Source organism: Peromyscus californicus, unplaced genomic scaffold, assembly GCF_007827085.1.
Source record: "Peromyscus californicus insignis strain IS unplaced genomic scaffold, ASM782708v3 Scaffold_9__1_contigs__length_137607984, whole genome shotgun sequence".
Classification (NCBI taxonomy): Eukaryota; Metazoa; Chordata; class Mammalia; order Rodentia; family Cricetidae; genus Peromyscus; species Peromyscus californicus.
In genome coordinates, this window is record NW_026294617.1 from 99,261,968 (window position 1) to 99,285,121 (window position 23,154).

Below are 23,154 nucleotides of genomic sequence, written 5' to 3' on the forward strand. Positions count from 1 at the left end.
CTGTCAACACCTCTAGATAGGATTCTTCAGAAATTACTCTGCATGTGTAGACATGCATGGAAACTATAAAGGAGAGTAAAGTTACACGTACAATTTTGTAACCTGACTTCTTGAAAATGGGTTTTCTTTTTAATTATTTTCTTATGTGTCTGGGTGTTCTGCCCGAGTGTATATCTGTGCACTATACGTGTGCCTAGTGCCCGAGAAGAGGGCATCAGATCCCCTGGAACTGGAATTACAGACAGTTGTGAGCCACCATGTAGGTGCTGGGACTCAAACCCAGGTCCTGTAAGAGCAACCAGTGCTCTTAACCACTGAGTCATCTCGCCAGCCCTGTAACTGAATATCTTTTCGCGTGATTACATATTTCTTTAAAAAGAAATTTCTAATGTCTATATACTGTTCCAATATACAAGTGAGCTATTTAAGTAATTTTCTCATTAGATATTTGGGCAGGATTGGTTGGTTGTTTCACTTTTATATCGTAAATAATACCATGATGAAAATTTTGATTGCTGTTGTCTTAGTTAGGGTTTTTTATTGCTGTGAAGAGACACCATGACCACAGCACTCTTATAAATAAAAACATTTAATTGAGGTGGCTCGCTTACAGTTTCAGAGGTTCAGCCCATTATCATCAGGATGGGGAACATGGTGGCGTGCAGGCAGACATGGTGCTGGAGCTGAGAGTCTTACATCTTGATTCAGAGGCAACAGGAAGTCAGCTGACTGTCACACTGAGCGAAGCTTGAGAAAAGAGACCTCAAAGCCCGCCCCCACAGTGACACACTTCCTCCAACAAGGCCACACCTCCTACTATGCCACACCCTTCGGGTGCCATTTTCTTTCAAACCACCACGGCTATGTCTTCATATTCATCTTTATTTTCTTCCTTTTGAGATAGGACTGGCCTCGAACCTAGAGATCATCCTGCCTCTGCCTCCTGAGTGCTGGGATTAAAGGCATGCGCCGCCACCCCCCCTGCTTCATCTTTATTTTCTAAGAGAAATTGCTAGAGATGAAATTTCTTAGCCCGCTGCTTTTCTCCTCATCCTGTCCCCACAGTCTCACGGTGGCTGAGCACATCCTCTTCTACGCCCAGCTGAAAGGGAAGTCCTGGGAGGAGGCCCAGCTGGAGATGGAAGCCATGTTAGAAGACACTGGTCTCCACCACAAGAGAAACGAGGAAGCTCAGGACCTCTCAGGTGCCTGATATTGGAAGGAGATAGAGCCTCATAGGGAGCATCCATTGCCTCTCAGTGTACCCTAGCAGAGGGTGGGGTAGAGCGGTGGTTCTCAACCTGTGGGTCACAAACCCCCCAAGGGTTGCATATCAGATATTTACATTACATATCGAAACAGTAGCAAAATTACAGTTATGAAGTAGCAACGAAATAATTTTGTGGTTGGGGTCACCACAACACAGGGAACTATATTAAAGGGTAACAGCGTTAGGAAGGTTGAGAACCATTGGAGCAGGGCCTTCTAACGGGGAAAAGCTCCTAAAACTTCTGCGAAGTTAAACCTACAGTCTTCAGATGACCGGGTGCTAGGACGCAAGGGTGGCCTTTCTGCATTGATGAAGTCTGAATGCCACTATGGCTTTGGGCGGTGTAGGCACATCTGAGGTGGCAGTGTCCAACTGTGAGATGTAACGAACCTCCGTGTGCCACCAGCCCTGGGCTTCTGTCTTCCCCATGCCAAGGTGTCTGTGATGTACCACCACTGTCTTCTTCCTGCCTCCAGGTGGCATGCAGAGGAAGCTGTCTGTGGCCATTGCTTTTGTGGGAGATTCCAAAGTGGTGGTCCTGGACGAACCCACCTCTGGGGTGGACCCCTACTCCAGGCGCTCCATCTGGGACCTGCTCCTGAAGTATCGCTCAGGTGAGGGTTGTTGCTCATGCTCCACTGAGGTGCTTCCAGGAGTCCCATTTTCTCACACCTAGTATTGTGTATACCTGTGTATACTAACAGCCATAACTGCACTCATTGGAGACCATCAGTGAGTCCGAGTTCAAGTAAGAGCCTCCTCAGATTTTTACATAAATACAAGCAGGGAGTCCTGGATGAAGTGGCCTACTTGCCGAAATATTCTAGAAAGCTGGGTTGGGAGTGTAGCTCATTTGCTGTAGTGTTTACAAAGCATGCACAAAGCCCCAAGTTCAATCCCAGCACCACATAAACCAGGCCTGGTAGCACATGCACATAATCCCAGCACTCAGGAGGTAGAGGCAGGTAGATCAGAAATTCAAGATCAGTCTCAGCATGTTCAAGGCAAGCCTGGGTTACATGAAGCCCTGTCTCAACAAAAGAAAACAACAAAAACAAAAGTCGTTTCTACCTTTAGTCCTCCAATCTGAAAAAGTGGAATTGCCCTCTGGCAAAAGGACCCCAAGAAGCTGCCTAGCTGTTGTGTGATCACCTGAGACTAGGTGTTAAGAACAGGGGGCTAGATGTCTGGAACTGCAGAAGGCTGTGGCAGATGAAGATGTTTTAGACGGGCTCTTTACCCATCCATCCCTGCACCTTCCAGAGGATTCTCATCCAGAAGCCACATCAGGCAGAGTTGAGACCCCGCGCAAGCAGCAGTGTGGTTCATCCTGCGCAGCCTGGAAAGCCTCCTCCTCTGTTCTTACTGTACTCCTCATGCCCCTCACTGAAGGCTAAAATTCTCATTTCCTTTTTAAATAACAGTCCCCATTTAATGAGAGAGTGCTGTGTGATCCTACAAAGTACGAGTGGTGTTTATGATGTGAAGACCATATGGAAGTCCAGAGATGCTGCCAGTGAGGACGGTGTTGACTGTGTCCCACACACGTCAAATTGTTTGAATCTTACCTGAGGCTCAATGCAGAGACGGTCTATGTGATGGTGCTTTATAGTATGCATATGCTAGGATATAGTGGTTGCTATAACACCACTTTGCTTGCTGCAGAATTTGCTACTTTGTTTTTAATTCATTAACTCCGAGTTCTGGGACCACATAACCTGCAGGTTGCTGTCCATCCTCTCCAGGGCTTGTCTGGTAACAACCCCGACCTCTTCCTCACAGGCAGAACCATCATCATGTCCACTCACCACATGGATGAGGCTGACCTCCTCGGCGACCGCATTGCCATCATTTCCCAGGGAAGGCTCTACTGCTCCGGAACCCCACTCTTCCTCAAGAACTGCTTTGGCACAGGCTTCTACTTGACCTTGGTTCGCAAGATGAAAAACATCCAGAGCCAAAGAGGTGGCTGTGAGGTACGTGTCTGCCCAGGGAAGGGGCCCCGGGCGACTTGGGTGAGAAGGGACAGGCAGTGTGGGGCTGCCCTTCTAGATATCTCTACCCACTGGACCTTTCGCTGTCAGAATCAGCTTGTTTCTGGGACTATTTGCAGATTTCGGTAATCGCATTCTAACCTACCCTATAGAGATGCCCCCCCAACACACACTCAGATACAACTACTTTAAAATAACCTGAAAGCACTACACATCAGTGTCCCAAACTATACACGTAGCATGGTGCCCTTCGAGGTTAGTCCGCTTTGTTTAAGCGTCTCTCCTTCATTCCAACATCCATGTTCCCTAATTAAGCCTGAATTTCAGTAGTAAATGAAATCTAAGGAGAGGCATCGTTGGGAACTATAATCTGAAAGTGATACGGGGGGTGGGGAAGCCAGCGGAGACCACCGAGCATGCCCTTAGAACTGGCAAGTCCACGGTGTCATCCTGAGCAAGTGATTTTTGTTCTTTACTGTTATCTTTCCTTACGTGGGAAAAGAAGCTGATGGTGCCGGCTTCTGCCCCGTAGGGATGTAGTGGGGACAAATGAGCTAAAGTGTTGTGAATGTTGCCGGGCTCCTTGAAAACAGGTGTCCCTGGTACTCAGATCGCCGCGATTGCTCTTCTGTAGCGTCATTTACACCTCCAGTGTGAAGGGCTGTAGTGGGTTTTCCTGTCCTGCATAGATTTTCACAGCCTGGTGTCCGAAGGGGTTGGGAGGGGAGCAGAATGTCTCTCTCGCTGCCACATGATGAATGACCAGCCAAAGGGATGCTTTGAGGTTCCGCCTCTCTCTCTGCCTGACTCACATTCCCTCTGGGATAAAAGTCAAGCAGCTACACCCTCAACATGCTCAGATGAATTAATAGATTAAACAGAGAAGAAAAAAAAAATGCTGGCCCCAGTCGGTGATGAGAGGCCAACAGAGCAGCGGTGACAGCAGCTGGCACCGTGAAGATCCTATCGCTGAAAGGATGTGCGTCTTATCAGTCCCTTCTGTCCGTCTGTTACAGGGGGCCTGCAGCTGTACATCAAAGGCTTTCTCCAGCAGGTGTCCAGCCCGAGCTGATGAGATAACCGAGGAACAAGTCTTGGATGGTAAGAGCTGGCCAGGTTAAACATCAGTTCTGGTTCAGTGACCATCTGCCACGTGGTCAGGTGTGCTCTGTCGTGATGCACTCGAGCAAAGAGAACACTCGGTGTGCCTCGAAGCCCAGAGTCATGCAATTGCTCATCTTTTGCCTTGAGCCCGTTGCTCCTCCTCGCGTGATTTTAAGGTCGTGCGCCCAAGAGACCTCTCTTTAATAAGGAATCCAATCTTTGTTCATCCCCACCCCTACTCATGTTACACTTTGGTCCTTAGAGTCCCCCTGCCCTGTAACAGAGTGTGGACGCATCTACTCTTGAAAGTGTGCCAAGGCACCATCTGGTTCTCTCTGTGTGTAATATTTATTATTTTTATGTGTATGACTGCCTGCATGGATGAAAGTGAACCATGTATGTGCAGTGCCTGCCGAAGCCAGAAGAGGGCATTGGGTCTGAAACCAGAGTTACAGGCAGCTGTGAGCCAGCAGGTGGGTGCCAGGAACTGAACCCAGGGCCCCTGTAAGAGCCATGAGTGCTCTTAATACGCTGAGCCATCTCTCAATCCCTGCATGTCTCTTACAGGGAAATTTTGGAGAATCTGAGCTTGTCGGTGGAGAGGATGCATGACATCTTCGTACAATGCACACATTTCCTAGTGCTACCCAAGTTCCCACTGAGCCTCCCTTTAATTTAAGGGTATATTGTCTCTCAGAGGCCGCTCCCTGTCACCAGAGAGATGCAGTAAATAAGCTCACTGTACATGCAACTGTTCACCCGTCAGATTCAAGCTCAGGATCCCAAGAGCTTGCTAGAACCCTTTCCATTCTCAATACTGCCCATCTTCGGGCCTCTCATGAGGGTGACTTTGCAAGTAGAATGCCACATCCCCTAAGATCCTATGTCAAAGCAAAAATAAACTTAGGTACTGACCCTGCTTTCTGAACAGAGGAAAGTGTGTGCTTATCAAAGACAAAGTTTCCTATTTAACACTCCCCCCCCCCCCCCCCCCCCGCCTCAAAACCTGAAGAGTCTACTAAGTGAAATTTGGTGGAACATTGATGTGCTATGCTTAAAATCTGGTGGGGTGGGGGTGTGGAGGAAGCCAGGTGCATTGGCACGAGCCTTCAATCCCAGCTGAGGCAGATGTAGGCAGATCTCTGTGAGTTCTAGGCCAGCCAGATCTAAATAGGGAGTTTAGGCCATCCTGGATGACAGAGTGAGACCCTGTCTCACATAACAACCACCTGAGAGGAAATTCTTGGAGTCGCATCGCTAGTATTGACTCCCCCTGCCGGCAGAATCGGTGCTGAGCAAAAAGCATGGCTTTGAATTGTCTGAATCTCATGCTTTGCTCATCTCGCTGTGGGCATCTCTGGTGTTGCTGAAAACTTCTCCTTGGAATCTTGGTCAAGACATTGATATTTTCTTTAAACAAATCAACACTGATGTGTTTTGTTGTTATAGTCCGTCAAGATCCAGTTGGAATGTGTCTGTGGCTGGCATGATTTTTAAAGTATGGCTTTATTTCTAGGAAAAGACTTCCTTTGTATAGCATGGGCGTGCTGAGATGGTGGTTAAGTATAGTGATGCCCCCCAATTAGGGAGGAGCGATCCCTTAATCCCCGGTTACCCCCTTGGCTGGCTTTTCACTCACTCACTCACACACACACACACACACACTCACAGACCTCCCTCCAGATGGACCCTTGTGAGAGGCTGACACACATCTAAGACAGAATCCCTGGGAATCCAGTGACTGTGTCTCACTTCCTTCCTCAGAGAACAATGAGTGTGACCTCTACAAGCTACTGGGGCAGAGCTATTTCCTCTAGTAAAGAACTCCCGGTCCCAGTATGAGATCATCCAGGACTGAAGACAATCACACAGTTTGCAGGTGTGACACACACGCCTTTCATTCTAGCTAAGCACAGGGTCTTAATGGGGAGCTACAAAATATTCCAACCACGTCATTTTTGAAAGAAAGGCGAGACTCTCCTAGGCGATGCTGACCCTTTAAGAAAACTGGCCTGAACATTAATGCTCATTGGGATTAGAGCATCTCCTACGTACAATCCCAGCAGTTGGGAGGCTACTGCAGGATTGTGAGTGCAAGGCCAATCTGAATTACAAAGCAAGACTTTTTTTTTTAAGTTAGGCTTTCAATTCCAATGTAATACACGCTTGTCCATAAAATGCAGTTCTGGCTGTTCAAAGTTATCATGCTACCATGCTTCCCTCCCACCCACTCCCCATGCCATCCTCATCCTCTCCAGGGCCTTTCAACCTCCTGCAGTTGCTGGCTAACGAATTTTGTTCTGTTTAAGAGGACAGGGACAACCCAAGGGAAAATGCTATGGCTCTCTAAGAAGTAAACCAGGCAATTTAGGAAGGGGACTAGTCTCCTCTCTAGTGTCTTATAAGTCCTACAGCTTGTTTGGGCCAGACCAGGAAGAAGAAACCAACTCTGACTTAACCCCTAAGTTTCCAATGAATGAGGATAAGCAACAAAGCCGATGAGCGTTCTTCCCTGAGCTGATGTTCAGGAATGCAACGGCAGCTAAGTGCCAGCTTTACACCAGGCACCGCTCCAAGCACTGTGTATACGTTAACTCCCCTTGCACACAAACAGTAGTGAAGTGGGCACAGTCATTTCTCCCTTTCACAGATGAGGAACTCGGGAAGGACTCGCGCAGTGTAGCATTCCTTGAGGCAATACACATTTGACTGAACAATGGAAGAAATGCCCTCCCTCAGGTTGCACAGCTGGCCACCTGGAGTACTCTTGTCCTAGAGTCAACTAAGCTAAAAATAGACTTGCTGAGCTTCAAGTCTACAAGAAATGATGTGACACCAGGAGCCAAGAGTGTGGTTCATGCCTCTAATCCCAGCACTCGGGAAGGCCAGCCAGTACCAAACCAATATACAGGCTAAGCTGGACTTCAGGGAGAAACCCCGTCTCAGCAAACACACCATACACACACACACACACACACACACACACACACACACACACACACACACATACACACACATACACACACACACACCCCAAAACCACCAAAGGTGCATATAGATTGGTTTTTCAAGACAGGGTTTCTCTGTGCAGCCCAGGCTGTCCTCAAACTCACAGAGATCTGCCTGCCTCTGCCTCCCGAGTGCTGTTAAAGGTATGCGCCACCGTCACTCGGATAAAGATGATATATTTGTAAACACCTCTAATCCATCACTTGAGGATAGAGGGAGAAAGATCGGGAGTTCAAGATCAGGTTTAATTATATAAAGGGTTTGAGGCCAGCCTGTGCTACACGAGACCCTGTTTCAACACACACGTACACGAGAGAGAAGTGGGGAGGGGGGAGGAGAGAGGCAGGGGGTTGGAATCGACCAGGAGGCCCAGGCAACCTCACAGTCTTCCAGGTTGTAGAACAGGCTGACTAGCGTTGGTAGCAGGCCCTTTTTCTTGTCTTAGGCAGTGTGAAGGAGCTGATGGATTTGGTGTACCACCATGTTCCAGAGGCAAAACTGGTGGAATGCATTGGTCAGGAACTTATCTTCCTCCTTCCAAACAAGAATTTCAAGCAGAGAGCATATGCCAGCCTTTTCCGGGAGCTGGAGGAGACGCTGACTGACCTGGGGCTCAGCAGCTTTGGAATTTCGGACACTCCCCTGGAAGAGGTAAGGCCGAGGTGGCAGCTGGTCTCTGACTAGAGCCAGAAGAGGCGGCTCTTGCAAAAATCTAACACGAAAGCAAAATCTTACAAAAGCAAAGGGCTGATATTCCCCCACTCAGTGTGGCAACTCTCTCCATCTTTAGCTGCCTCAGTCCACATGCATACATACTTTCTGCTTCCTCCTGCCTCAGTCCACATGCATACATACTTTCTGCAGCTATGGTCCCCGTGTGCTCACACCTTCCCATTTATAGACTATGTTCTTAGATAGTTAGAACACATTTCTTCCCATGGTGAACAGTGCCCGACAAAATGGGACTAGGTTTAGATTTTCCTGGAAGCAGGAATGACTGAATCAAATTCTCTCTTCATGTCTCAACAGATTTTTCTGAAGGTCACGGAGGACTCTGATTCCGGCTCTATGTTTGCAGGTATGGTGCTGGACCCTGTGGCCTGTTCTGTGTTTCTCCAGATTTGATCTTGAAAAATCTACAGGGAAAGTAACAAAGCAGCCATCCACTCCTTCCTAAGTGCCAGAGCCCCAAGTAACGCACTTTGTGTCCTCATGGCAGCAGGGCGACAGGAAACTGAATTTGGCTGGGTGGGGACATTCTGGGTGAATCTGGATTCTTATCAATGTCAGATGGGTAGATTTCCTCCCCAAACATCACCTCCTACACCTCTGCTCTCTTTTTTCTTCCCTATCACCACCTCTCTTCTCTACCAGGCTTCTTTCTGATCCATTCTTGCCTGCATGAGTGACAGCTAGCAGAGAGTCCTTAGAGATAATGACGACAGTTAATACAACCCAGATGCCAGCCACAGTCTCCCAGCCCCTTTGAGATCAAGATAAAAACACTCTTAAACTCTCAGGTAGAAACCTGTGGACTTTGAAATGGTGGGCACTGAAATTCCTGTGAAATCTGGCCTTCTCTCTTCTATATGTGTTAGCCTGGGTCCTTCGCTTAGTTCCTCACAGCCACACAAAGCATTAGGAGTGTTGTATACTTCCTGCAGAGGGAACAGAAGTATCAGAAAGGTAACGTCTCCATAACACAAATCACTTCTGATAGAGCAAGAGGCATGTTCCCACTCTGCTGAAATAGACCCAACGGGGCCTCTCTCCTGCTCAGGGGCAAAGATGGCCAGCGGTTCTCTCTTACTGTCTTGGGTCACTGGTCCCCTCCTCCTACCCAGTGTGGCACATTGTAATGTCTTCCTATGCAATGTTTCCTTCCTACAGAATTTCTGCTACCGCTCCCACCTTCTAAGATATAATGTGTGTCTCATCCAGCTACTAAGTCACCAAGCATGGATCAGCCATGCCTAGATTTACCAATGGCCATATTGCCAGTCTGTATGCATTCCAGCTTACCCATATAGGTCAGGTGGCAGACTATTGAGGCAGTCAGCCTTGCAGAGGGGGAAGGGATGAGTCCTCTGTTGAAGGTAGGAGTAGCTCACTGTGGGGGCCAGGTTCTCTTTAAGTTCGTTGCAGAAAGCAATTGATTCTCTCAGTTCTTTCAAAGCTAAAGATTCACATTAACCAAGACAAGAATGAAAATATGTTGAAGTATACCACAACTTGTGCTAGATTTAAAAGTTAGGGACTTTTACCTGGACAAAATGCTCCTTTTTTAATAATTAGCCTATCAGAATAATAAAGTCAGATGTTGAAGACTGGTCAGCATGGCCATAGAGGTGGGTATTTCAGAGTCAGTAGAGAGCAGGTATTCAGAGTTTAGCCATTAGAGTGCAGTAGACAACCTTCAAACCTGAGCTCCATCATTTGATGGGCAAGGTACTTAGCCTCTTCATACCTCAGTTTCCCGATGAGGAAAAGGAGAAGAATAACAACATACACTTTTTTTTTTTTTTTTTTTTTGGTTTTTCGAGACAGGGTTTCTCTGTGTAGCTTTGCGCCTTTCCTGGAACTCACTTGGTAGTCCAGGCTGGCCTCGAACTCACAGAGATCCGCCTGGCTCTGCCTCCCGAGTGCTGGGATTAAAGGCGTGCGCCACCACCGCCCGGCTACAACATACACTTTTTAAAATCATTGAGAGAATTCCATAAGTACACGCCAAGTTTTTATGAGCATGTGATCTGTGATCCAGATTTGACAAGACCCTCATGGTAACACTTACAAACCCTCTCACCATTCATACTTGCATGGTTCTTTATACTTGACAAAGCACCTGATATCATTGTGCTACTTGATATCACAATAATCTCATGAGGCAGATAGATAGGACAGAGACCTGGGAAACTCAAGTTCACTGAGGCTGGATGAGGTGCCTAAAGCCACACAGACTGATGGATCTTATTCTCTGAAATTTGAGCTGTCACTCCACATTCTCATCACCTCCCACAGTACTAGTGGCTAAGTACAGATGGGTCAGAGTGAGACCTTGCCCCCGAACAACTACAGAAAGATTGTTAGTCTCCAGGCCCTATGGTTCTCCAAATGAAGAGTAACTGATGTTGTGAGGAAAATGTATATCATAATCTCTTACGTTTGCATTTTTCAAATTATTGATCCAATATCCCTTAGGTGGCATGCAGCAGAACAGAGAGCATGTCAGTCTCCGGCACCCTTGTTCTGCTGCCGCCGAGAAGGTCAGGCAGCCCGCCCAGGGCTCCCACACCTGCTCCCTAGGACAAGTGGATCCTTCCAAGGGCCAACCTTCCCCAGAGCCAGAGGAACCCAGCGCCCCATTCAACACAGGCGCTAGGCTGATTCTTCAACACGTGCAGGCGCTGCTGGTCAAGCGATTCCACCACGCTGTCCGCAGCCACAAGGACTTTTTGGCTCAGGTACCACTGTGGCCAGCTTGGGCTTGACCCGTTTCTCCCCCTCGGGTCTAGGGTCTGTCTTCTCAGGAGCATCTGTGAGGATGAGCTCAACCTCTACCCAGAACACTTTGGCGCCCATCACCTCTACCTCCTCCTTGTCAAATCTTTATTTTGATTGTGGGTTTTGCAAATCTTCTTGGAAGACTTGGGCCTCATTTAGAATAAAAAAATAAGGTAGTCAATATTGTTTCTATTTTCATAATGGAAGGTAAAGTTATACGTTTAATTCATTTTTCCAATGACCCAAAGATCAAGGCCATTGTCCTATTTTGAGACAGGGTATCGTGTACTCCAGGCTGGCCTCAAACTTGATGTATATCTAAGAATGACCTGGAACTTCTGGTTCTCCTACCTCTACCTCCTGAGTGTTGGGATTGAAGGCATGTGCCACTAAACTCAATACCATACAGTGCTACAGATTGAACTCAGGGCTTCGTGCCTGCTGGGCAAGCACTCTACACCATCTCAGCTATATGCCCAGCCCCGTGTCTATGTTTTTCATTTTAAAAAATGTAAGTTGTTCTTTAACTTCCCTTGAGGCTCTGGCTGAGCATGGCATACACTCAGATTCTTAATGACTGCAGGGACATTCCGTTTCCTTCTGCATGTATTACCTTCTACACTTGCCTATAATGTTCCCCTAGAGGCCTGCCCTTCCCTACCAGCATCTGAATATGCAGTGGAGGGTAAATGCTTAAGAGAATGTGTGTGCTGCATGTGTGCATGGTATGGGTACACACGTGTGCATTGAGTGCCTTCCTGTGCATGTGTGTCATCTCTCATACTTCAGCCCGTGTCTCCATTGATGTTCTCTTACAGATTGTTCTCCCTGCCACTTTTGTGTTTTTGGCTCTGATGCTTTCCATCATTGTGCCTCCGTTTGGTGAATTTCCAGCTTTAACCCTTCACCCCTGGATGTATGGACGTCAATATACCTTCTTCAGGTGTGTAGATTCATCCCCGGGGCACACCAGTGTCCTCTGACATGTGATATTCCTGGACCACATGCTTGCTAGAAGGGTCTTGACCTCCCCACCTCCCTGGAATCATCACCAAGGTAGAAGGAGTCCTGGGATTGTTCTTAGAAGGGAAGCTAACGTAGGAGTCAGTGCTTAGCAGTGTGGTACCCAGTGGAAGGCCCATAGGGAAAGAGGATATGAAGCTTGGGAAAGGGGGTTGAAGCTCCATCTTTTTGAGGCATAGATGATCAACCATCAGACTTCTAGGTGTGTATGGTAGGCTACCCCACTTCCAGGAGCCCCACAACCATTCTAAGTGAGGGTTCAATGCCTCACATACACACGTGGCATGGAATTCAGTAAACACTTATATCTGCGTTAGTGGCCATTGTCCATTCTGTCCCAGTCTGACTACCAGGTGAGCATCCCTCCCTCTCTCTCTTCCTAGCATGGATGAGCCCAGCAATGAACACCTCGCAGTGCTGGCAGATGTCCTCCTGAACAAGCCAGGCTTTGGCAACCGTTGTCTAAAGAAAGACTGGCTTCCGTAAGTCCTGCACTAACACAAACAGCTCCCCTGGGGACCCCAAAGCCAGCCTGGGGGTGTTGGGAAAGACCCCTCAGTCCTGCCCTGTATTATTATTTGGGTCACGTCCATGTCTCTAACCAGCACTTACCCAGCTTCTTCTTTAAGCAGAACTTCATCCTAGGAAGCCCCCATCATCAACAGCTCTTTGTGTCTCAATACAGAAATTTTCTATGTTCTATATCTGAATGAAAGGAGACGAAGATATGCAATTATACAACTGAAACTTGAGTGGCATGAATTATTTCTGTGGCCAGCTCTCACTCATTGTTGTAACTCTGGAAAAGAGAGGTGTAGAAGACAGTTGAAATCCGCCAGGAACCTTTATAGTTCAGTGTAGTTACAGCATCTTCTCTCATCCAATCTTCTCCAAAGCTATTGCTAAAGAGCAAAATGGACACATTTCAGATGCTTCTATTATTTTTTTCATCTCTCAACAGCAAGAGCTGCTAGACAGAAACAAAACAAAAAAATCAAAAACCAAACCAACCAAACAAGCAAACAAAAACCCAGAGAGTCCGCCAACTAGGCGGTTATTCCCTAGGCTACGTTCTGTCACGAGCAGGACCCCGGTTTTGATAGTCCTCAAGCGGACTCTAATTCTCAGGAGGGAAATTCCTGGCTCCAAGGAAGAGAAGAGCAGAGAAGGAGCCAGCCGACAATGATTCCTCTTTTTTAGGGATTTAACAAAATCAGCAGTGGGATTGACTGTGGAATATTTTCTCATTTTTCCATAAGGGAGTACCCCTGTGGCAATTCAACCTCCTGGAAGACACCTTCTGTGTCCCCGAACATCACCCACCTGCTCCAGAAGCAGAAATGGACAGCAGCCAACCCCTCTCCATCCTGCATGTGCAGCACCAGAGAGAAGCTCACCATGCTGCCCGAGTGCCCTGAGGGTGCCGGAGGGCTCCCGCCTCCACAGGTACCGGCGTCATTTTTAACAAGTGCATACTGTCCCTGTGTTTTGATGGATTTTAAATTATTTCCCATGGAGCCGGGCGGTGGCGGCGCACACCTTTAATCCCAGCACTCGGGAGGCAGAGGCAGGCGGATCTCTGTGAGTTGGAGGCCAGCCTGGGCTCCAGAGTGAGTTCCAGGACAGGCTCCAAAGCTACACAGAGAAACCCTGTCTCGAAAAAACAAAAAACAAAAAAAAATTATTTCCCATGGTTGATCATTTAGATTTAAAATGTTTTTCTCTATTCTAAATAATGCTGTGATATACATTCAAGTGTTAATATGTTTACATATTGATTAACAACAGTTTTAATTAAGCTTACTATGGGGGCAGGCGGTGGAGCTCGGTGGTAGACTGTCGGGTGTGACGTAAGGCCCTGGGTTTGATATTCATTGTAATGAAGGAAGAAGTGGGTGGGGATGACCTATGTGCCTATGCACTATGTATTTAACATACATGTATGTACACGGCCTGCAGCTTATCTTTTGCAAGAGCGGCATAGATTGTACTTCGAGCAGTGTCTTGTCTAGAGCTGTGTGCTCTATATCACACAAGCCCTCCTGGAGGTTTCAGGAGAGCCCCACCTTTTCTCTGGTTACTAACAGCCTCCCAGGTGACTTGGATGGTCTCTCATTGTGTCTCAAAGAATGGATGCTTCCCAAAGAGTCAGGGTGGTGCAGGGGTTCAGAGGTGGGAGTCAGGAGGCATGGCTTGGTTTCTTGGCCTCTGAGCCTTCCTCATTTTCTCTCCTGGAGGGTGAGGGGAACTACACTTAGTTCATAGCATTATGAGGATTCAGAGAAATAGTGTGGGCAATGAACTATTTAGGATTAGAGTCCGCTCAAGCAATGGCAATCCTAACCTAACAGCGGCTGAAACGAGATACAGCTTGCCTCTCGCGCGTGCAAAAGTTAACACGGGTGGTCTACGATGTTCTTGTCTGTTGTTCCTCTGACAGGCACAGGCCTCCGACTCTCCAGCCAGAGTTATAGAACGTATTTTGTTAGGCAGTGGAGTAGAAAGCGTGAAGAAAAAGATACAGCAAATGTTTTAAGTGTGTGCAAGGAAGACTTCTAGAAGCTACTGCATAGCCTTTCCACTGAAAGGTCGCTGGACAGGACCCAGCATCGGGAGAGACCAGTGGCTGCCACTTTAACTGTGCACAGCCTGTGCCCATGGGAAAAGTCATAACAAGAGCACCAGGAAGAAGACATAATGGGACAACTATTACTATTACAATGGGATTACTATCACATCTCTCACGGCTGCTGGCTCATAACTGGTCCTGTGCCAATCTTTTTCTTTTTTCTTTTCTTTTTTTTTTTTAATTCTAAGGCATGCCTTTATGTTTCTCAAGCAGTATATTCTCTCCTTGGGTGACTTCTAAACTGCTACATTGCAGGTATCCCTGACTGCCTAGGATTTGGGCTGGGAGAAGAAAACGTCGAGCCTTGCTACACAGGAGTTTATTTCCTAAGTGAATGATAGGCTGCCTAACTTAGAAACTTCAGTATAGCATTGGTCCTTGGTCCCTAGGGTGAAGTTCAAAGTCTTAGAAGAGTCACAGCTGGTCTACGGCTGTATTTTACCCCTGACTCTCCTCATTAACACTCATATCTCCTTAGGAGCAGAACTGAATGTCACACACCTATGTAACCACCCCCTCTCACACACACAAGTACATGCATTCACATCCACTCACCCTCACTTAGCACCTTCCCGTTCATCCAGAAATAAGAGCAGAAGGAGGGCCCTGGTTCAGAGGTGGCAAATGGAAAGTAGGGTAGCAGTATCCTGTAGTCATGGCAGCAGATGCTGTGGTCTGTAGCATCCTTTCTGGCTCTAACATTCCTTCAATAGTGGAGGGTCTTGATAAGGATGCACCCCATCTCTGACCTCCACTCTACACGGAGATAAAGTAGGAACGTTGTTGTTGACAAAAGTTTTAGAAAACGTTTGTCACGACCTGCCTCACACACCAGGGATTGTCCCTGCCTCCTACCAGGGTTGTCTGGTTAGGTACTGTGGTCAATTTGAGGAACAGGTAATAGACAGCAGGGGAGTCAGACGCGGGTGATCTTAGGCCAACCACACGCAAGCTAGCCAGCTTTTCTTAACCTCCCTTTCTCGGTAAAGCTCTCTCTTGTGAGAGCCACGGGGGTGGGATCCCATACACAGAGCATTTACCACAGTCTCCGTCACACTGCGGGCATTCAGGGGCTGCTACTTCACCTGGCAGAGAAGGAATCTGAGGAAGAAGGTGAACTAAAGGAGAGATCAAATGGGGAAAGGGAAGAATCTAGAAAACATATGGAAAACAAATGCTTTTTGATGGTGGTTTAATGCCACCTTGAATCCTGTCAGCCAATTCTGAGTGGCAATCTGGACAGAATGAATGCTTTTGCCCAAGGTTCTTGACCGACCTGCGACATTGACTAATCCAAGAAACTCAACATTGGGTGATATTGCCACCTGGTGGCCAAAATCGAGCACTTTGGAATGCCTCCAAATCTCTTGATTGCCTTCCACTCCTAGATATATTTTGAAAGTGATTTGTAAAATATACAGTGCTATTCAAATGATTTCATTTGCATTCCAAATGTATTATCCGATAGCTGGGTACTGGGGATGTGAAAGCCAAAAAGGCAGAGGAGGCCTCTGCTTTCACAGAGATGACATCGTGCACGGGACAGGGTAGAGGCAGTGAGGAGATTCAGACAAAGGCATGTTTCGTGTGAGATGAGCACTGTGAGGGTACATGAGGTGACTGACGGATGCCTTTTGTCTTTAAAACTCAATCTGACAGTGCGTGGAGAGCAGAATGTGGAGGCCCAAGGCGGAGTCATGGAAACAGTATGGAGGTTTCTGAAGAGGTGTAGGCAAGGACTAGGTAGTGGCTTAAATTGGGGTGACCAGATCAGACTGGGGGAGACAGGTATGCTGGAGATTGATTTTGCAGTTAAGCTCTCTGTCACTGGATGGAGTGAGAAAAATGAGGTGGGAATCAGCAATGGCTCCCACATCACTGATGTAGGAACCAAAAAGATGTCAGGGTTGTGATGAGTGTTTCATAGCATCTGAGTCCGTAATAAACTCTGGAGAGAAACAGCAGTTTCACAGACTCTAATGTCTCAGCCCCCAAATCTTGACTGTGTCTCTTCACCCTAGAGGACACAGCGCAGCACTGAAATCCTGCAAGACCTCACGAACAGGAACATCTCTGACTACTTGGTAAAAACGTATCCTGCTCTCATCCGAAGCAGGTAGGCGACCCTGTCACACTTGTAATCCCGGCTGCCTAGTGACGATATCAACCACGGCGGAAAGCCAGTTTCCCGCTGTGAACCCGTGAGGGCGGCAGCAGAATGTGGTGAAGGCCACATCTAGCAGAAGAAGTAACTGGGGTATATGCACCTCAGGGGCAGCTGGAGGTTCATTTTCTTTTGCTTGTTCCATGTTTAAGAAAAGCAGTCAAGCCGGGCGGTGGTGGCGCACGCCTTTAATCCCAGCACTCGGGAGGCAGAGCCAGGCGGATCTCTGTGAGTTCGAGGCCAGCCTGGTCTCCAAAGCGAGTTCCAGGAAAGGCGCAAAGCTACACAGAGAAACCCTGTCTCGAAAAACCAAAAAAAAAAAAAAAAAAAAAGAAAAGCAGTCAATGTTTACCCCAGGCACTGTTGCAAGTGTCACAAAAATGTGTTCAGTAATGAAGCCTTACCTCTTACGGAGTTAAGGGAGGCCAGGTTTGTAGGGGATGGGGAGAAAGCGGGGGAAGCTGAGGAGAAGAAGTAGAGGGAGAATGAAAGAGAAACAAAAGGAGACTGAGGGGGAAAGGCTGGGGACAGCATCTGGGTACGAGCCCAGGCCAGGCAATGGCTGGGGACAACTGTCGTCACACTCATTGTCACCTGCCACTGTCACCCTTGAACACATCCACAGACACTTGACTATCTAGAGCTCTCAGCTCTGCGCCTGTTCTTATCAAGCCCGGCTTGGGATGGGAGGCCTGCGGCAGCCCCTGTCGGCTTGACCAAAGCCTTCTACCAGAAAGATCCTTAAGGAGGTGTGATCCAGTCTCCATGGGCTCTATGGCTTTCGAACGAAGCATCCCGTCTAATTTTAACAGTCCTGACAGTTGCCTTCCATAGTAGAGCCTGAGGGAGTAGCACATGGACCTAAAGGGCTGGAATTCACTGCAGACGGGGAGACGGCTGCTGGGAGGGCAGGGTCAAGCTAGCCATGAGAAAAAGAGCACCGTCCGATCCAAAACCAAAAGCAGAGGGTGAGTTTGCTCATTAATTCAATAAACAAAACTCTCTAAACCTGGCTCAATAACCAATTAGCATTACGAACTTTTTGATTTTTACTGGATGGTTGATGACAATGACGGTGCGGGGCCAGCTGGAACTCTAGGGACTAGAGCTTCCTCATCATGTTATCTTACCCCCAAACGCCCAGAGTCAGTGCCTTGACTGAACGGGGAGCTGTAAGTCAGAACTCGTCCCAAGGATGCAGTTGGTTATTAGACTCTCTTATATTCTGTAAAAGAAAGAGAGCTTCAAGCTTCACTCCACACTGGCATTGATTGTTGCCATGTTTTCTAGGTCTCGACTGGGTTCACTGGTCCAGCATGAGGCCGGTCTAAAGGGCTTGTCAGACAGTCCAGTGTGCAGGAGGCAACTGGGAGAGCCGGGGTTGGAACATGGTAGTCCTTTCTCTGTGTAGATTCACCTGGGTCTTGAGGCAGGCCAGCTGCCACACTACATTGCTTCGATATCAGGAAATGTAAAAACATCCCTAGGACTGCGACACCCCAATGCCTAGAAAGAAAAGTTAACATTATTGCTATCCTTATGGTATTTATTACATGCTTTTATTTTGACTTCCAGCTTAAAGAGCAAATTCTGGGTCAATGAACAAAGGTAAGAAGCTGTTTGGTGGGGGGGCGATTGAAATAGTTAATTTATAGATGTGACTGCTAGATCATTAAATTGGTTGCTGCTGGGGGGGGGAAGATAATATGATTTCACGTCCTATGCAGCAGTCTCACTATTTTTTTTTAGCATTAAGCGTGTTAGGGCAGTGCTGGCTGAGCCTGGGCGATCAGCCCTTGGAGGGAACCTGGGAAGTTCAACTCAGTAGGTGGCACTCTTTCCTCAGGGTCAGTCTTACAGTGATGACCTGAGAAGCTTCCAAAACACGGTGTCATAGGAAGTCCTGCTTCTCAAGTGAAGCAGATGCCAAACACTTATGGTCCTGGAACTTATTCTGTAGACTAGGCTGGTCTTGAACTCACAGAGATCCCCCTGCCTCTGCCTCTCAAGTGCTGGGATTAAAGACATGCTCCACCATGCCTGGAAAGACACTATTTTTATGATGAATTAGAATCTTAGATTGTAAGTGTAGATGTTCCCTGGCTTGTTCCATTTAAGTTTCAAGGGAACTGACCCAGCTCCAACATCCACCCTGTTCTTAGGGAATCCTGGAGGTTGTCTAAGCTACTCAGCATCTTTCGTACTTATGTATGTATTTTGGTGTATGTTTGGTTGAAAACACGCAAACCTGAAGATATCACAGCATCTGACTTCAGACTTCAGAGTCTATATACTGGTTCAAAGATATGTATATACATATACACACATGCGTGTAATGATTAATGAAAAAAGAGGCCATGGATTTGAGAAAAAGGAGGGCATATGGGAGGTTTTGGAGGGAGGAAAGGGAAGAAGAAAATGGTGTAATTATAGTATAATCTCAAAAATAAAAGAAATTAAAATATAGACACATAGACCAATGGAGTAAAATAGAGGACTCACACATAAATCCACACAGTTGCAGCTACCTGGTCCTTGACAAAACGCTCCTCTCTGTAATACGTGGTGCTGGAGTAACTAGTTATCCACATGTAGACAGCTGAAACTAGACTCCCCCTTCTTACTCTGTACAAAATTGATTCAAAATGGATCAGGGATCTTAGGGTAAGTCCTGAAACTTTGTACCTACTACAGGGAAGCTGCTTCAAGATACAAGCACAGGTGCAGGGTTGCTGCCAACTCAGGAAATAAGAGCAGAGTGAAGGCTTCAGTCAAACAAAGAAAGCAGTCACCAAAGGAAAGAGAGAGCCTCCAGAATGGAAGAAAATCTTTACCAGCTATTCCTTCAACCAGGGACTAATATCCACAATACATAAAGAACTCACAAAGTTAAATACCGGAAGAACAAATCAGCCAATAAATGAATAAACAACATCAACAGGTCTTTCTTAAAAGAAATACAAGTGGCCAGTAAATACATGAAGGACGTTCAACATCTTTAGCTACCAGGGAAACACAAATCAAAAGTACACTGAAATTCCATCTCTCCCCTTCAGAATGACTGTCACAAGGGAGGTAGATGACAACAAATGCCGTTGAGGATACAGAAGGGAAAGGAACCCTTCTGCATTGTATGTGGGAATGTACACTCAGCCACTATGGAAATCAGTACTGAGGTTCTTCCAAAAACTGAAAGTAGAGCTATGTTCAGTCTCCTGACACGTTTCCAAAGGAGTGTAAGTTAACATACCACAGAGATGTGTGCGCATCTACATTTACTGCCGCACTGTTTGCAACAGACAAGCTAAGGAATCCACCTAGAGGCCCATCAGAGGAAATGTGATGTGCGGGTTTATATGCACCGTAGAGAAGAACGAAGTCATGTCCTTCTCAGAAAAAGGCATGAAACCAGAGATCAAAATTAGCCAGATTTAGAAAGACAAATACATACTTTATCCCATAGGTGGAATCTAGGGTGTGGGTTTATTAGCTTTTAAATCTAGAGATAGAACTATTTGGAGAATAAAGGTTTGTAAAGTGGGACAGTGTTGCTCGATAGCCCGGACAATTCCCCCCATATTCACACCCCCCTACGGAATCTGGGGTCACCCTGGTGGGCATGAGCGTCATAGCATTGACAGGGGGCTCTCTTGCTGCCTTGCAGATATGGAGGGATTTCCATTGGAGGGACGCTCCCCGCCATCCCCATCACTGGGGATGCACTTGTCAGTTTCTTAAGTGACCTTGGCCAGATGATGAATGTGAGCGGGGTAGGTAAACAGACTGGAGTCTGGGGTCAAATTTTTGACTTGTTTCAATATTAAGAGATGGAAATTGTCCTACATACTACAGAAGGAGGGGATACAAGAAGAAACATTTTTTTTTTGTTATTCTGTTCTAGGGTCCTGTCACCAGAGAGGCCTCTAAAGAAATGTTAGATTTCCTCAAACATCTCGAAACTAAAAACAACATTAAGGTAACTGACCTGAAGCTAAAAATTCCTGTGAGCTCATTATTTGACTGTTTTTACCCTGCTTAATTAAATTCCATTCCCCCTGCTGAAACCAGGTGAGGAATGCCGGCCAAGTTCCTCCTCCTCCTCCTCCTCCTCCTCCTCCTCCTCCTCCTCCTCCTCCTCCTCCTCCGCTCACGGTCATTTTGTTGCTGGCCGCTTTTCGCTTTTCGTTTACACAGCCCGTTAGTGTCCTCTCTCTGGAGCCTGGGTTGTAGCTCAGCCCATCCAGTCAAGCCTCTCTGCCCTCTAGGTATGGTTTAACAACAAGGGCTGGCATGCCCTGGTCAGCTTCCTGAATGTGGCCCACAACGCCATCTTACGGGCCAGTCTGCCTAAGGACAGGGACCCCGAGGAGTATGGAATCACCGTCATCAGCCAGCCCCTGAACCTGACCAAGGAGCAGCTCTCGGAGATCACAGTGTGAGCTGCCACTAGCCCAGGCTCTCAGCTTCCTTCCTATCTTCTTCCCTCTCTGTGTTTTGGGTTTTTCTGTTTTTTTGGTTTTTTTGTTTGTTTGTTTTTTTTTAGTGCTGTGAGGTGCAGGGCTGGGTGGTAACTTTAATTGGGCTCATATGAATGCACCAGCTTCAAATGCTTCCTGTACCAAATTGCTTAGCTGTTCTTTCCCCTCTCCGTTTATTTGGAAAGTAAACTAACACTTTACGCTGTTCCTTTTGGGCCCTCGATAACAAGTTCCTCCCGAATTACACCCCTAGCCTCCTTGCCAGTACACAAAGAACCTGCCAGGACCTGGAAGGTTCAGGGAGGCTCCTTCATTTCCCTGGAAGAGTTGTAGATTCTGGGAATTTCCCGCAGATAGCCATGCTTTGGAGCTGTTTGCTTTCCTCAAGATTGGGCCCTCATGTCAGCCCCAGGCAGGAAGAACATTGATGGGTCTTGTGTATGTGACACCGTTTGCTCTATTTGAGGCCTATAGACAAGAGGACTTAGGAGGTTTTGTTTTGTTTTTTAAGTTTTTCAAGACAGGGTTTCTCTGTGTAGCCCTGGTTATTCCGAAACTTGCTCTGTAGACCAGGCTGGACTCAAATTTATAGAGATCTGCCTGCCTCTGCCTCCCAAGTGCTGGGATCAAAGGCGTGCGCCACCACTGCCTGGCTAGGAGAAGCATTTTGTGAGTGCAAACTTCTAGGAAGCTAGCAGAACCTCCTAGAATTCAGTCAGGATTCAGTGTCTACCTACTCCCAAGCCAAATGCCTTCTGCGTGGCCCCAGAGACCAATCTTACATAACTAGGCTCATATCCCTTGAGTTTACATGTGACCATTTCCCATGACATGTGATTTCAGAGAACAGAAGTCTGTCTGTACCTGTGGGAAACTCAAGAGTCTATAGAAAAATTCAGAGCTAAAAATTTGCAATTGCTACAAATGTTCATTTATGAACTTATTCATAAATAAGTAGAAGTAAAATAAGAAGGAAGGTTGTCTAGAATGTTCTCATGAATCAAAAAAGTAACCTACAAAAATATCCACTTAACCTCAATGAAGACAATTCTGTGGATGAAGAGCTTCAAATGAGGGGTGGGGGTGGATAAGGGCTGCCCAGAGCTTTCTCTGTACCTTCTCTGGGTTTCTGACGTCCCCTGTCTCCGGTCCCGCTGCAGGCTGACCACCTCGGTGGATGTCGTCCTTGCCATCTGCGTGATTTTCGCCATGTCCTTCGTTCCAGCCAGCTTTGTCCTTTACTTGATTCAGGAGAGGGTGACAAAAGCCAAGCATTTGCAGTTTATCAGCGGTGTGAGCCCCGCCACCTACTGGCTGACCAACTTCCTCTGGGATATTGTGAGTGCCAGGCCGTCCCTAGCCTCCAGGGGCCCAGGGTGGGACTGGTGTATGTCTGGGCAGGAGGGCTGCTGGGGCGATGGTCTCGTGACTGCTAGCCCTTGACATCTTCTTAAAAAGGCAGTTGAGAACGAATCCTCGGGAAGACCACAGAACACAGTTAATAGCCACTGAGTAGGGACACTCTGTGTCCATCACCAAGAGGGCTCTGATCCACCCCAGGATCTCTATGTGCCAGAGATGAGGCTGATCTTTCTGTCAGTAGCATGGGTCTGAACAGGTAATACCTAAGGGACTCTTCATCCATCATCTCCTCCTTAAGTCCTGTCTCAACCTCCTAAAAGAGGAAGGTAGAACTTCCTTATGATAGGGTCACCAGATAAACATAGGCTAACCACCAACTCTGATCTCAGGACAAACAATGAATAACCCATAGCATAAATATTTAGAATTTATATATCCCAATTCAATTATTGCACAGTACATATTTATACTAAAAGTTATTGGCTGCCTATCAGAAATTCAAATTTAATTGGGCATTCTATATTTTAATTTGTCAAATCTGGGGACACTGCCCAGAAGCCTTATTTTACTTCTTCAAAGTAACTAGGGGCTAGTGAGATGGCTCAGCAGGTAAAGGTGCT

The 23,154-nt window shown here is 47.1% G+C and overlaps 1 protein-coding gene across 1 annotated transcript in view; it reads left to right on the plus strand.

Annotated features, from left to right (window-relative positions):
- Abca4 (ATP binding cassette subfamily A member 4) overlaps positions 1-23,154 on the plus strand; it is a 145,837-nt gene that overhangs the window by 89,080 nt on the left and 33,603 nt on the right. The window contains exons 21-36 of the mRNA XM_052730603.1: positions 1,066-1,205; positions 1,747-1,884; positions 3,053-3,246; positions 4,281-4,365; positions 7,823-8,028; positions 8,407-8,455; positions 10,576-10,838; positions 11,697-11,821; positions 12,285-12,383; positions 13,161-13,347; positions 16,552-16,646; positions 18,270-18,302; positions 20,359-20,464; positions 20,596-20,670; positions 20,960-21,129; positions 22,333-22,510. Coding sequence (XP_052586563.1) covers positions 1,066-1,205; positions 1,747-1,884; positions 3,053-3,246; positions 4,281-4,365; positions 7,823-8,028; positions 8,407-8,455; positions 10,576-10,838; positions 11,697-11,821; positions 12,285-12,383; positions 13,161-13,347; positions 16,552-16,646; positions 18,270-18,302; positions 20,359-20,464; positions 20,596-20,670; positions 20,960-21,129; positions 22,333-22,510 — 2,143 coding nt within the window. The remainder of the gene's footprint in view (positions 1-1,065; positions 1,206-1,746; positions 1,885-3,052; positions 3,247-4,280; positions 4,366-7,822; positions 8,029-8,406; positions 8,456-10,575; positions 10,839-11,696; positions 11,822-12,284; positions 12,384-13,160; positions 13,348-16,551; positions 16,647-18,269; positions 18,303-20,358; positions 20,465-20,595; positions 20,671-20,959; positions 21,130-22,332; positions 22,511-23,154) is intronic.